The sequence below is a fragment of the Mustelus asterias genome, chromosome 18, assembly GCF_964213995.1.
Source record: "Mustelus asterias chromosome 18, sMusAst1.hap1.1, whole genome shotgun sequence".
NCBI classification, from domain to species: Eukaryota; Metazoa; Chordata; class Chondrichthyes; order Carcharhiniformes; family Triakidae; genus Mustelus; species Mustelus asterias.
The window spans coordinates 45,636,991-45,651,479 of record NC_135818.1 but is presented as its reverse complement, the minus strand read 5'-3'; the positions used below and the strand labels follow the sequence as shown (position 1 = coordinate 45,651,479).

Genomic DNA, 14,489 nt, shown 5'->3' with positions numbered 1-14,489 from the left:
GAGTGGCCCCTTTCTTTGGTTCACAATAATGGGTGTTGGTGGCGGGAGACTGCTGTTTGGCTGAATGACAACATTGGCGACGAGGAAAACAAATTCTCTTTTTACTTCCATCTTTCCCTCCAGACAACCTTTGAATGTCAAGAATTTCTCCAGCATAAAAAGCGATCAAGCTTCTTTTCGAAGTTGAACCCTTTAATACATGTTGGGAAATCTGGGCCCGATATACTGAGTGCAAACATTACTCCTTCCATGCTAACACCACTGAAGGAGACGGAAAACAAAAAGTGATACTGTTAACAGCACGCGGGGCCCCAACTTTCAATGTGATAAGAAGTCTTACCTATCCAAGTGCCCCTCTTTCAAAAACTTTTAATGAACTGGTAGAACTGGTTAAAAAAAACGATGTCCCGAAGCCCCTGGTAATTCTCCAGTATCGCTTCAACGTGGCCGCAAGAACCCCTGGGGAACCTGTCATTGAGTTCTTGGCTAGGTTGCGGAAACTAGCTGAACACTGCGAATTTGGACAGTCTCTCAATGAAATATTGTGGGACAGATTAGTATGTGGCATAAATGACCCAACCATCCAACATAAACTTGGCAGAATCCAATTTGGATTTAAAAAAAAGCTATCAGATTGCCTTGTCACTCGAGAATGCAGGGAAAGGGGCTTAGGAGCTACAAGGAGCATCAGGGAGCAATGTTTTCCAACTAGAGAAAAGAACCTGGTGTAATCAGTCCTCAATGGAGAGTGCTTGTGTAAAAATCAAGGTTAAAGGGCTCCTTCATTCTCGGAACTCTAATGTCACCACCAGGCAGTCAAGGAGTGGCAATGCCGACTCCAAGAGGATTAAAGAACATACTCCAGAGAGGTGTAGTTGCCAGTTGATGAATTGCTGCAAGCATTTTCAAAGAACACAGCCATGGTGATGTTTCAGAAACAGGCAAAATGTGTGCTGCCTAGGAAGAAAGCCGTGACTGGTACCTGAGCATATTGTGCAGGTATCTCCTCTTCCAGAGACAGGAACACTACAACTGAACTTTATTATAAGAACAAAAGTTGCCCCATTAATTATGAAATTACTAGTAAATGGCCATCCCTTGAAAATGGAGGTGTTCACGGAAGCTGCAGTCTCCGTTATTGGAGAACCAACCTAGAAGCACCTCCAATCGGGCATCTAACTCCTGAGGTTGGAAGATACGAAGGCCAGGCTAGCCAGCTACATGGGGGAACCTATACAAATGAAAGGCACCACAGTGGTCCCAGGGATTTATAGACCGCATTCAGCTTGTTTCCCACTCATTGTTATATGGGGGGATGGACCAAGCCATATGAAGAGAGATTGGCTCCAGCAGATTCAGCTCAACTGGTTGGAGATCTTCAGATTAGGCATGAGGGGACTGTACAAAGTTATCAGTAGGTACCCTGGAGCTTTTCAGGAGGGCCTGGGAAAATAGAAGGAGCCAAGGCCAAGATCTGTGTTGACGCCAATGTTACACTTAGGTACTTCAGTCCCTTATCCCATGCTGGAGAAGGTGGAAACTGAACTAAGGCACTTTGAAAGCTTGGGAATAATAAACCCTGTGTAATTTACAGAATGGGTTGCACCCATTGTCCCGACTCTTAAGCCTGACAAATCAATTCGTCTTTGAGGGGACTATAAACTGATGGTCAATCGGGTCTCCAAACTTGATGTGTACCCTATGCCACGGATCAAAGATCTGTATGCCAAATTAACAGGTGGTAAGTCATTCTCCAAGTTGGACATGAGCCATGCCTATCTCCAACTTGAATTGGATGAGTCCTCGGAAATACGTGACAATCAACACACATAAGATTTCCTATGAGAAGACCCGTTTGCCTTTCAGAGTCTCATCAGCGATGCCATCTTCCAAAGAATTAAGGAAAACATCCTTTAAGAGCTACCCAAGGTAGCAGTATACTTAGATGACATTTTGGTCCAGGGTCTTTAGAACAGGAACATCTGGCCAACTTAGAATTCTTGCAGCGATTTCCCAGAACGGGAGTTTGCTTGAAGAAGGAGAAATGCATTTTCCAGGCAGCCAAAGTAATTTATTTAGGCTACCTAGTAGATGGCAAGGGGTTACATCCAGGAGACGATAAAGTAAAGGCCACCATGGTGGCACTGACCCCAAGGAACGCATAGAGTCAAAATCTTTCCTGGGGTTAGTAATTTATTATGAAAAATTTATCCCAAACTTGGCTTCCATGCTGGCCCCCTTGCACGCTCTACTATGAAAGTACAACAGGTAGTCTTGGGAAGCTCGGCAGGCAGAGGCATTTTCTAAGGTTAAACCCCAATTACTGTCATCTGACTTACTGATCAATTTCGAACCTAAGAAATAACTTATTTTAACCTGTGATGCTTCCCTGTACAGGGTTGGTGCAGTGCTGTCACATCACTGGAAAGACGGGAGCGAGAAACCCATTTTGTATAACTCCAGAATCCTTTCGGATGCAGAGCGAAGGTATTCTCAAATTGAGAAGGGAGGGTTGGCGGTCTTATTTGATGTGAAGAAGTTCCATCTATACATCTACGGTTGATGATTTTTCATAGCTACAGACCATAAACCCTCACTGGACATCTTCAAAGAGGACAAAGCAATTCCGCCCATCGCCTCCACATGGATAAAGCGCTGGGCCTTGTTATTGGTGGCATACGAATATTTCTAGAAAACCACCCTGGGACCCGGATAGCTAATGCAGTCGCACTGAATCACCACCCATTGCCCACAAACCTGGTTTCTTTACCGGCAGCAGAAGAGGTTGTGATGACCTTGAACCTTTTGAAGACCTTGCCAGCGGCAGTCAGCAAGGCAGATTAAAGCCTAGACTGCAAAAGACCAAACCTTATCCAAAATGATGGATTCCAAAGACGACCCTCCGAAGAAAGGAAACCCTACCACATTAAGAAATCTGAACTCAGTGTTGAGGACAGGATTATTCTTTGAGGGTCCCGAGTAATTGTTCCGCTCCCAGGATGACGTCCAATATTAACGTTACTACATAATGGTCATCCGGGAAAAATGAAGATGTTGGCCAGAGTTACGTCTGGTAGCCCAATCTTAATTCTGACATCACAGTCTTGGTAAAGCAATGTGACCATGATGGCCAGCTCTAGATCAATCAGTCCCAAATCCATTCTGTACAGTGGGGGTCATTGCTTGCATCTACTCCAACAACCCCCCACCCCTCCCGAAACCCTCACTGGTTCCAGTACCTCCTCTTGCAGGTGCTGGCAACACAACACAATCTGTGGTGCCATTCGTCACCTGATTAGGTTGCCTGCCATTGGCATCGTGCACATGGCTGGCAGGGAGAGTATACAAGTTGGTATGTGGTCATTGCGCTCCCTTGAGTCATTGCCTTGAGTGCAACTACAGCATTCCCTTCCAGGCATGTGTTGCAGGTCAGGGACATGGGGCAGGGAATGACTCCTAATTATCACAAGATGGGTTCCCATTCACTACAGAGTACATGCAGTTTGAGTGTCTATGTTAACTTGAGCACCCCTGTTTGAACTGATTAGCTGTCACTTCCCCCCCCCCCATCTCTCTAAAACCCCAGCACTCAGTCCAGTCCCTCACCTCCCCCCTACAGCCAGAACAAAGTTACAGCACAGTGGCTGCAGACAGCCTGAGCAGCACTCCGTTAAGGGCCCCACCCCACGCCACAGGGCCAGGACACAGAACCTGAACATCAACAGGAAGCTCCACACAGTGAGCAACAAAACTCCAGGCCCTGCCTCCAACCTCCCTAGCACTCCAGGGACTGCAGCTCCATCAAACTTACCTCCTTACTGCTGTTCAAGTCTGCCACGCCAACTCCTGACTTTTATATACCAAGTATAAACCACGCCAGAGTGACATCACTCTGATCAGAGGTGGGAGACGCGAACAAGGGTGGAGATTGCTGTCTCAGACCTATTAATCAGACGCTAAGGTATGTAAAAGCATGCAAATGACGGTTACGCTGAGTGTTGGCGTGGTTCCGTCACTGCCAAAAAATTTGGGTTGGGAGGCACAAACGGGGCGTGAACGCTCACACGAACCCTGCGAATCGGCCAATGTGAGAATCTCTTGGCCCAGCGCTAGAAATTTAGCGCAATGCAATGGGAGAATCGCCCCCCCATACCTTTTCCAAATAGTTGCAGTAAATGCAAAATCATTCAATAACATTTAACCCAATGGTTATTTAGTACATGTCAAATGATCTTACTTGTGCTTTTCCATAACAGACATTATCTTTTCTTCAAATTCTTGAATTTGCCTTCTCATCTGTGATACCTCTTCTTCAATGTTAGCAAGCAATTCTTTTACTGTACTTAACCTGGAATATTAAAAAAAACTGATTCATAATATCGATTTAGAATACAATACTGCTGTAATTTTGTGTTGAAACCTGTGACCTGACAATTCAATAGATATCTTTCTCTTGCACTACATTTTCAGGAAGTATAATTTATAACAGCTGGAAGGTAACAGTCACAGAAATCATCTTGGGAGAGGTAATAAAAAAGTTTCAGAAATTATTTAAAGAGGGAATCAAAATATGACAAAAGAACAGCGCTCACTGGCAATTAAATATAATTCTAAAACTAAAATGTTTTAATTTACACTGCAAGAAGATTGCAAACAGTTGCAGTACCACTGCATGCACAAGGAATGAAATTCTCAACAGAGGGGATGTGGGGCTGGCGGAAAAGGCAGCCCCTATGACCCTGACACTATAAGAGATGAAGTTATCCCTCTGATTGTCAGGACCTGCCTGGCCTCAGCAGTGAAAAGAAAGTTCTGATTTCCTTACTGCAATGACACCTCCCTCAGTCTCAGCAGCAGCCACCTCTCTCAGTGGCACTGCCAAAGGTGCAGTGTTGTCTGCCCCTCTAGGGACTGCAGTGTGGATAGCCAACCCACTACCTACCTATAATTGGACAGTGGCCAGACACATCAATGGCCACTTAACAGCCACATCTGGGAAGATTATCACTGTAGTCCCACTGCCTGGCTGTGTGGAGGCCTTCAAATAATCCAGTTATCAGACCTACCCCTTTTCAAGAAAACCTTAGGCTTAAGGTGGGATTTTCCAGCCCTGACAGAGGGACTCTTCTGTGGTAAACCACTGTTAAGCTTATTGCGTGTGTGTGTGTGTGACATGCCTGGGCATGCCCCTGCCGGCCCTGCCCGAGACTCCTCCCCCCCGGTCCAGGTATTAAGGTGACTGCTCCCAACCCCCCTGCCTCAGTCGCTGGACCAGTTCATCAGCATGGGTGTGCTCCAAGTCTTTTGCGAATAAAAGCCTATTTGTTCTTGCATACAAACTAGTCTTTGCTTGATTGATAGTACATCAATTTTATTCGCAAAAAGTTTTGGGATGGAGCAGATACTAAAACCCGATAGATTAGAATTGAATCCTCAAGCCGTAGGAGCCTCTAACAGCTTCGATCACTGGCTGCGATGTTTCGAAACTGTAGACCTCAACCGTCCACTATGCCACCAATCTTGGTGTCATCTGCAAACTTACTAACCATGCTTCCTAAATTCTCATCCAAATCTTAATATAAATGACAAATAACAGTGGACCCAGCACCGATCCCTGAGGCATACCACAGGTCACAGGCCTCCAGTTTGAAAAACAACCCTCTATAACCACCCTCTGGCTTCTGTCATCAAGCCAATTTTGAATCTATTTGGCTGCCTCACCCTGGATTCCGTGAAATTTAACCTTATGAAATAACCTCATTGGTACCTTGTCAAAGGCCTTGCTAAAGTCCACGTACACAACATCAACAACACTGTCCTCATCTACCTTCACTAACCCTTGATCTTCCACTCACAAAGCCATACTGATGTCCCTAATCAGTCCTTGCCTCTCTAAATGCCTGTAAATCCTGTCTTTCAGAATACCTTCTAACAACTTACCCACAGCAGGTGTTAGGTTCACCGGCCTGTAGTTCCCAGGCTTTTCCCTGCAGGCTTCTTAAACAAAGGCACAATATTTGCTACCCTCCAATCTTCAGGCACCTCAACTGTGGCTGTCGACGATTCAAATAGCTCTGCTAGGGGACCCGTAATTTCCTCCCTAGCCTCCCACAACGTCCTGGGATACACTTCATTAGGTACCAGGGATTCATCTACCTTGGTGTGCTTTAAAACTTCCTGTACCTCCTTCTCTGTAATATGTAACGTTCCTCAAGACATCACTATTTATTTCCCTCAGTTTCCTAACATCCATGCCTTTCTCAACAGTAAATGCTGATGAGAAATATTCATTTAGGATCTCACCCATCTCCTGTGGATCCGCACATAGATGACCTTGTTGATCCTTAAGAGGCTCTACTCTCTCTCCAGTTACTCTTTTGCCCTTTATGCATTTGTAGAAGTAGGGAACCCTGGATGACTCGGGGTATTGAGGCCCTGGTCAAGAAGAAGGAGGAGGCACATGACATGCATAGACAGCTGGGATCAAGTGGATCACTTGAAGAATCTAGAGGGCGTAGGAGTAGAGTTAAGAGAGAAATCTCTTTGGATTCTCCTTTGCCTTATCTGCCAAAACAATTTTGTGTCCCTTTTTGTCCTCCTGATTTCTCTCTTAACTCTACTCCGACACCCTCTATATTCTTCAATTGATCCACTTGATCCCAGCTGCCTATGCATGTCATGTGCCTCCTTCTTCTTCTTGACCAGGGCCTCAATACCCCGAGTCATCCACGGTTCCCTACTTCTACTAGCCTTGCCCTTCACTTTAAAAGGAATGTGCTTACCCTGAACCTTGGTTAACACATTTTTGAAAACCTCTCACTTACCTGCCAACATACTCTTCCAATCAACTTTTGAAAGTTCCTGTCTAATACCATCAAAATTGGCCTTGCCCCAATTTAGAATTTTAATTTTGGGCCAGACCGATCGTTCTCCATTGCTATCTAAGGCTAATGAAAGTCACTGGTCCCTCACTAACTAGTGATCCCTCACTAACACTTCTGTCACTTGCTCTTCCTTATTTCCCAAGAGGTGGTCAAGTTTGGCCCCCTCTCTAGTCGGGCCATCCACATACTGAATGAGAAATTCCTCCTGAATACATTCATCAAATTTCTCTCCATCCAAGCCTCTAATACTATGGCTGCCCCAGTCAATATTGGAAAAATTAAAGTCTCCTACTATTACCACCCTATTTTTCTTGGAGCTATCTGTAATCTCCTTACATATTTGCTCCTCAATTTCCCGCTGACTATTTGGGGGCCTGTAGTACAATCCTATCAAAGTGGTTTCCCCCTTCTGATTTCTCAGTTCTACCCATCTAGACTCAGGGGCGAACACTCAGAAATATCCCCTCTCAGTACTGCCGTGATGTTTTCGCTAATCAAAAGTGCAACTCCCCCTCCTCTCTTACCTCCTGTTCTATCTTTCCTATAGCATCTGTACCCTGGAACATTGAACTGCCAGTCCTGTCCCTCCCTCAGCCATGTCTCAGTAATAGCTATAATATCCCAGTCCCATGTACCCATCCATGCCCATTCTGTTGTCATGCAGGTGCTGCATTGAAAAACCTCAACTTAACAAATTCATTCTGCTCAGACTTCTTTTTCTTCCTTCATTTCCATAATCATGTAAATATACCCAACGGTATTCATGACAAAAACTTTTAATTTTCCACCTCCAGAATTACATGGGAGGGAATTTTAACAACCAAAAATGGTTGGGCTTCAGTCAAGTGGGAAATAAAAATGGTAAAAGCTTTAAGCAGGAACCAATCCACCCAAACTTGCAATTTTAATGGTGTGGGGATGAGGACAGACAGTCAATCCACTGTGCTGAGATGGTTTGGTCATTGAAATCTTTCAAGGAGACTGTGTGTCTTGATTTTAACAAGGTTTCTCTTTTTATCTCATGTTGGCAGGTTTTCCTGGCTTGGCGCTTTGCCCTCCTAACCTCTTTTTACTTGCTGTGTTTTTGCTCGAGAGCCAAGAACAGCAGGAATGTTTCCTCCAAAGCAAACACAGAAATCCTGTAAACCACACCATCCACCTCATTCCATGATCTTTGCTCATCATTGATACTTATGTGACCTTCCCTAATCTCTCCCTGCAATGCGTTAGCTTCCACCTCCTGTGAGCATTAACTCCACCCCAAACCATGCTCTTCCCACTACCCATCCTATGCCAATACAATCTTCACATCCCCACCATCACCACGTTTCTTGGCGGCAGAATTATGCTGCAGTCTTCCATACCTGACAAGTAGCCACGCCTATCAAATTTTAGATTGGGAAAGCAGAGGGGAAAAAGTTACATATACTCTGCAGTTAAAATGCTGCAATGTCCAAGGAATCCCACACTTTGAGAAATATAACTTTATTTTTTCATCCATGTCATCAATGTAATGATGAGGAACACCACTTGTTATATCCTACCAACTGGAGAACCCTACACTCTATGTCGTAGAAGTGGAAAAAGAAGAGAAGGCTGAAGTGAGGAAAGAGGGAGAAAATAATTTTATTCAGGCATATGTGGAGAAAGACTGAAATGTGAAGGAGTCAGCTTGTATGTTTTACTTTGAGACTTGACATTTTTCCTAACCAGGTTGTTGTTTCTTTGTCTCAGATGACCTGGCAACTAGTGTATAAGACAAATTTGATTGAGTTTTTTGAAGGGGTAACCAAGAAGGTAGATGAGGGCAGTGCAGTTGATGTTGTCTACATGGATTTTAGCAAGGCCTTTGACAGGGTACTGCATGATAGGTTGTTGCATAAAGTTAAATCTCATGGGATCCAGGGTGAGGTATCTAAATGGATACAAAATTGGCTTCTTGACAGAAGCCAGAGGGTGGTTCTAGAGGGTTGTTTTTCAAACTGGAGGCTTGTGACCAGCGGTGTGCCTCAGGGATCAGTGCTGGATCCACTGTTATTTGTCATTTATATTAATGATTTGGATGAGAATATAGGAGGCATGGTTAGTAAGTTTGCAGATGATACCAAGATTGGTGGCATAGTGGACAGTGAAGAAAGTTATCTCCGATTGCAACAGAATCTTGATCAATTGAGCCAGTGGGCTGACGAATGGCAGATGGAGTTTAATTTAGACAAATGCGAGGTGATGCATTTTGGTAGATTGAACCAGGGCAGGACTTACTCAGTTACTGGTAGGGTATTGGGGAGAGTTACAGAACGAAGAGATCTAGGGGTACATGTTCATAGCTCCTTGAAAGTGGAGTCGCATGTGGACTGAGTGGTGAAGAAGGCATTCAGCATGCTTAGTTTCATTGGTCAGAACATTGAATACAGGAGTTGGGATGTCTTGCTGAAGTTGTACAAGACATTGGTAAGGCCATACTTGGAATACTGTGTACAGTTCTGGTCACCCTATTATAGAAAGGATATTATCAAACTAGAAAGAGTGCAGAAAAGATTTACTAGGATGCTACCGGGACTTGATGGTTTGAGTTATAAAGAGAGGCTGGATAGACTGGGACTTTTTTCTCTGGAGCGTAGAAGGCTGAGGGGTGATCTTAGAGAGGTCTATAAAATAATGAGGGGCACAGATCAGCTTGATAGTCAATATCTTTTCCCAAAGGTAGGGGAGTCTAAAACTAGACAGCATAGACTTAAGGTGAGAGGGGAGAGGTACAAAAGCGTCCAGAGGGGCAATTTTTTCACACAGAGGGTGGTGAGTGTCTGGAACAAGCTGCCAGAGGTAGTAATAGAGGCGGGTTTAATTTTGTCTTTCAAAAAGCATTTAGACAGTTACATGGGTAAGATGGGTATAGAGGGATATGGGCCAAATGTGGGCAACTGGGATTAGCTTAGGGGTTTTAAAAAAAAAGGTGGCATGGACAAGTTGGGCCGAAGGGCCTGTTTCCATGCTGTAAACCTCTATGACTCTATGAAATGCAAGCAAGAAGGAATAAGTAGGCCATATGGCTCCCAAGCTAGTTCTGCCATTTAGTAAGATCGTGGCTGACTTGCAAACTCTTTGCCACCTGATCGTATTATCTCTTGATACCCTTTGAGTCCAGAAAAATACTGATCTCAGTTTCTAATATACTCAATGACTGAACAGTCACAGCCTCCCATGACAGAAGAGTCCTAAGATTCACAAGCCTCTGGGAAATTTCTCCTTATCTCAATCTGAAATGGCCAACCCCTTATTTCTAAAACTATGCTATTTGTGAGACTAGTTCTCGACTTTCAGTATCTACTCAGTCAAGCCCTCTGACAACATTTGACTGTATCCTCCAATGAGATTATCTATCATTTTTCTAAACTCCGGAAAATATTAGATCCATTCTACTCAATCACTCCTCTGATCATAGGCTTCAATCTAGTGAACATTTGTTGCTTCCAACGGTCACTATTGTAATGTCAGAAATGCAGCAGCCAATTTCTACACAGCAAGCTCTCTCAAACAGCAAAGTGATAATAACTGGATAATCAGAATTTGTGATGTTCACTAAGGGATAAATATCAACCATGATATCGGGGATAATTCCACTGCTCTTCTTCAAAATAGTGCATTGGGATCTTTTACATCCACCCAAACATCCCATCCAAAAGAAAGCATTCTGACACTCCCTTAGCAATGCCCCAAAATGTCAGCTTTGATTTTTTGGTCAGCTTTGATTTTTAACGGTGGCATGGTGGCACAATGGTTAGCACTGCTATCTCACAGCACCAGGGACCTGGATTCAATTCCCTGGTTGGGTAACTGTCTGCGTGGAGTTTGCATGTTTTCCTCCTGTTTGTGTGGGTTTCTTCCGGGTGCTCCGGTTTCCTCCCACACTCCAAAGATGTGCGGGTTAGGTTGACTGGCCATGCTAACTTGCCCCTTACTGTCAGGGGGATTAGCAGGGTAAATATGAGGGGTTACAGAGATAGGGCCTGGGTGGGACTGTGGTCAGTGCAGACTCAATGGGCCGAATGGCCTCCTTCTGTACTGTAGGGATTCTATGATTTAACTCTGGAATGGGACTTGAATCCAGAACCTTGTGATTCTGAGTACAACCAATTGAACCACAGCTGACACTTGTTGTTTCTTGTAGCACTAGTTATTAATAAATTTTAAGTTTGTAGCATGAATTATAACGCTAGATAAGCTCACCGTTTGTCTAGACTATTAAAATTTTGTTTCACTTCCAATTCATATTCTTTTGCTTTCATTAATGCTTCATGGCGAGATTCACTTTTTCTTAAAAGTCCTTGATTTAACTCTTTGACATCTGTTGTGTCTTTCTCTCCCTGTAGAGAACAGCATGCTATTAGGAAGTCTAATAACAAAGGAATATCATCAGGTTAAAAGAAACAAACAGTGACAAAATTACACATAGTTTTAAAATAAGATTTTGTTGCTTAAATATCCTGATACTGCATTCTGAAATCAGCCATACTCTTCATTATCATTAAATGTCCTCCTAAAAGATTGATTTGCATTGTCAAAAATGACTTAATTTTCTTTTTCAATGATAATAAAATTGCTTCATGCTTGCTTATGCTTCAGGCAAATGGTAAAAATGTGGTGTAGATGTCTTTTGCAAAAATGTTAAATTTGAACTTACCACTTATCCTGGCGTAGATACACTTTACTCACATTGCAAAATTAATATTCTGCAATTCATGGCAAAGTGAATGTATCAAATGAGTGACAGACACATATAAATAAGGGAAGTCTCAAGCTGAGTCCCAAATTAACTCAGAGCTCAAGAAATGCCCCATGTGAAGTGGCCATGTTGGGGCTGGGAGCACTCCACTACCCAGTTACCTGTACTGGAGTTTCATGTGTGCTCATTGTCAAATGGTCCATTAGCACTCCCATGGGCAAGTATTAGGCAAATAGAAAAAGTATTTGTGGTGAGTCAGTAGCTATTGAACTGTAATCGAACAAAGAACCATTTGAACTATAATCTAACAAAGAACCAATGTATTCAGGAGAGGAAGGCAGATATTTAGAGAGAAAAATAGATAAATAATATGTAAACTGATCTTTTTAGAGAATTGAATAAAGCAAGAAGAGTTGATGAACTATTTGTAAAAACAAAGTTTAAACAAAAAATTGCTGGAATTCTTGCTGTACATGGAATTAGAGTTTTAGCAGCTACTAAACTTCATTTAAAAAAATATTTATTATGCAGTGTCCGAGTGTGCTAGTTTGCAGTACTTTAGTGCATTAATACACAATGCAAGACACGGCTTCTTGATTGATTTGTGAAATGATAAATTCCAAGCTAGAAATTGTACTTCAGGCTCCAAAGAGGCAGGGATCAGGTCCCCTGGCTAATTTCAGAGCTACCGAGGAATCCGCCTCAGAGAAGGTGTCAGGGTAAGATGCAAAATTTGGCTGGCCAAAGCTCTTTTAAAACTATTTCCACTGAAGACTTTCTAATTCTGCTTTATCCCCAGTGGCAATCGGCATCCCCTTCAAATAATACTGGGCCATACCTCCACAGGAATCAGGTGGAGCAGAGCACAGGAGGATCAAAAACTACTTGCCTGTATGTATTTCATTAAGGTAGGACCTGTGGAATTTTAAGCCTATCATCTTAGTCTGCCAGTTCTGCGTGGCATCAGTTTGGAAGTGGCAATCTTAAGGAGATTCTATCCCACTTATTGTGGAATTTTCATACATCGAGAAAACAAGTGAAGGATCTCCCTAATCTGTGCAGAGAGCATAACATTTCCAGTCAACAAATGGGCAGCATAATTTCGGAGATCCTGAAAGCAAAACTGTGCAACTGTAATTGATTCAGCAAAAATTATATTTTTGAATATGGGTCAGAGCAGAAAGAAGTAATTTTTGTGGATCCTGTGAATTAAGACCTGAGAAGGAAAGAAAATCAACCCACTTGATCACCTACTGTTCCATCCTATATCGTTTCATGTTTTCTAAAGTACACAGTGTTAAGTCCCATCTGGTTTTTCTGCTCTGAAGAAAAAATGGTCATGGTAATCCAGATTATTCAAAGGTCAGTACAATTCAGACCCCTTTGATGAAGTCTTCAAAGGAAATCTTTATTTGATGTAAAGTGCATAAACAGCTGAAAAGAAAAGATCTATCGCCAGAAGCAATTTTACCTAGGAAAAAACCTGAATATGTTTTTTTCCCCCCCATTTGTTCCTGGGATGTGAGCATCAGTAGAAAGGCCAGGATTTATTGTCAAATCCTAACTGTGCTTGAAAAGGTGTTAATGAGTCAATTTCTTAAACGGCTGCAGTCTGTGCAGGGTTGGTACACCCATGGTGCTGTTGGATAGGGAGATCCAGGATTTTGAGCAGAGACAGTGAAGGAAGGATGATACACTTCCAAGTTAGTGGCTTTGAGAGGAACACATGAGGTAAGGGAGGTTCCTGTGCATCTGCTGCCAATTTTCTTCCAAGTGGTCGAAAGCAGGGATTGGACGCTACTGTCAATGGAATCTTGACATGTTGTCACAGTGCATTTTATAGATGGTACACATTGCTGCTGGTGGTGGACAGACTGAATGTTTAAGGTGATGGATGAGGGTGTTAGTCGAGCTGGCTGTTTTACCAGGGTGGCGTCGAGCTGTTGAGTGTTGTTGAAGCAGTGTTCACCCAGGCAAATGGAGATTATTCCATCACACTCCAAACTTGTGCCTTGTAGATACTGGACAAGCTGTATGGAGTTAGAAGGCAAGTTACTCATTGTAGAATTTCCAGCCTCTGACGGCTCTTGTAATGATGTAGAGTTGCCGGCGTTGGACTGGGGTAAGCACAGTAAGAAGTCTCACAACACCAGGTTAAAGTCCAACAGGTTTATTTGGTAGCACAAGCCACAAGCTTTCAGAGCACTGCTCCTTCATCACGTGAGTAGAAGTCGTGTTCACAACAGGGCATATAAAGACACAAACGCAATTTACAAAATAATGGTTGGAATGTGAGTCTTTACAAGTAATCAAGTCTTAAAGGTACAGACAATGTGAGTGGAGTGAGGGTTAAGCACAGGTTAAAGAGATGTGTATTGTCTCCAGCCAGGACAGTTAGTGAGATTTTGCAAGCCCAGGCAAGTCGTGGGGGTTACAGATAGTGTGACATGAACCCAAGATCCTGGTTGAGGCCGTCGTCATGTATGCGGAACCTGGCTATCAGTTTCTGCTCAGTGATTATGCATTGTCGTGTGTCGTGAAGGCCGCCTTGGAGAACGCATCCCTGAAGATCAGAGGCTGAATGCCCGTGACTGCTGAAGTGTTCCCCAACAGGAAGATTATTACTGCCTGGTGATTGTCGAGCAGTGTTCGTTCATCCGTTGTCATAGCGTCTACATGGTCACCCCAACGTACCATGCCTCAAGACATCCTTTCCTGCAGCGTATCAGGTAGACAACATTGGCCGAGTTGCAAGAGTATGTACTGTGTACCTGGTGGATGGTGTTCTCACTTGAGATGATGGCATCCATGATGATGATCCGGCATGTCTTGCAGAGGTTGCTGTGGCAGGGTTGTGTGGTGTCGTGGTCACTGTTCTCCTG

The 14,489-nt window shown here is 43.4% G+C and overlaps 1 protein-coding gene across 1 annotated transcript in view; it reads right to left on the bottom strand.

The window, feature by feature from the left end:
* The window catches only part of ccdc175 (coiled-coil domain containing 175), a 64,501-nt gene that overhangs the window by 38,563 nt on the left and 11,449 nt on the right, over nucleotides 1-14,489 (bottom strand). The window contains exons 5-6 of the mRNA XM_078233818.1: nucleotides 11,112-11,248; nucleotides 4,238-4,348 (exon numbers count right to left, since the gene is read on the bottom strand). Coding sequence (XP_078089944.1) covers nucleotides 4,238-4,348; nucleotides 11,112-11,248 — 248 coding nt within the window. The remainder of the gene's footprint in view (nucleotides 1-4,237; nucleotides 4,349-11,111; nucleotides 11,249-14,489) is intronic.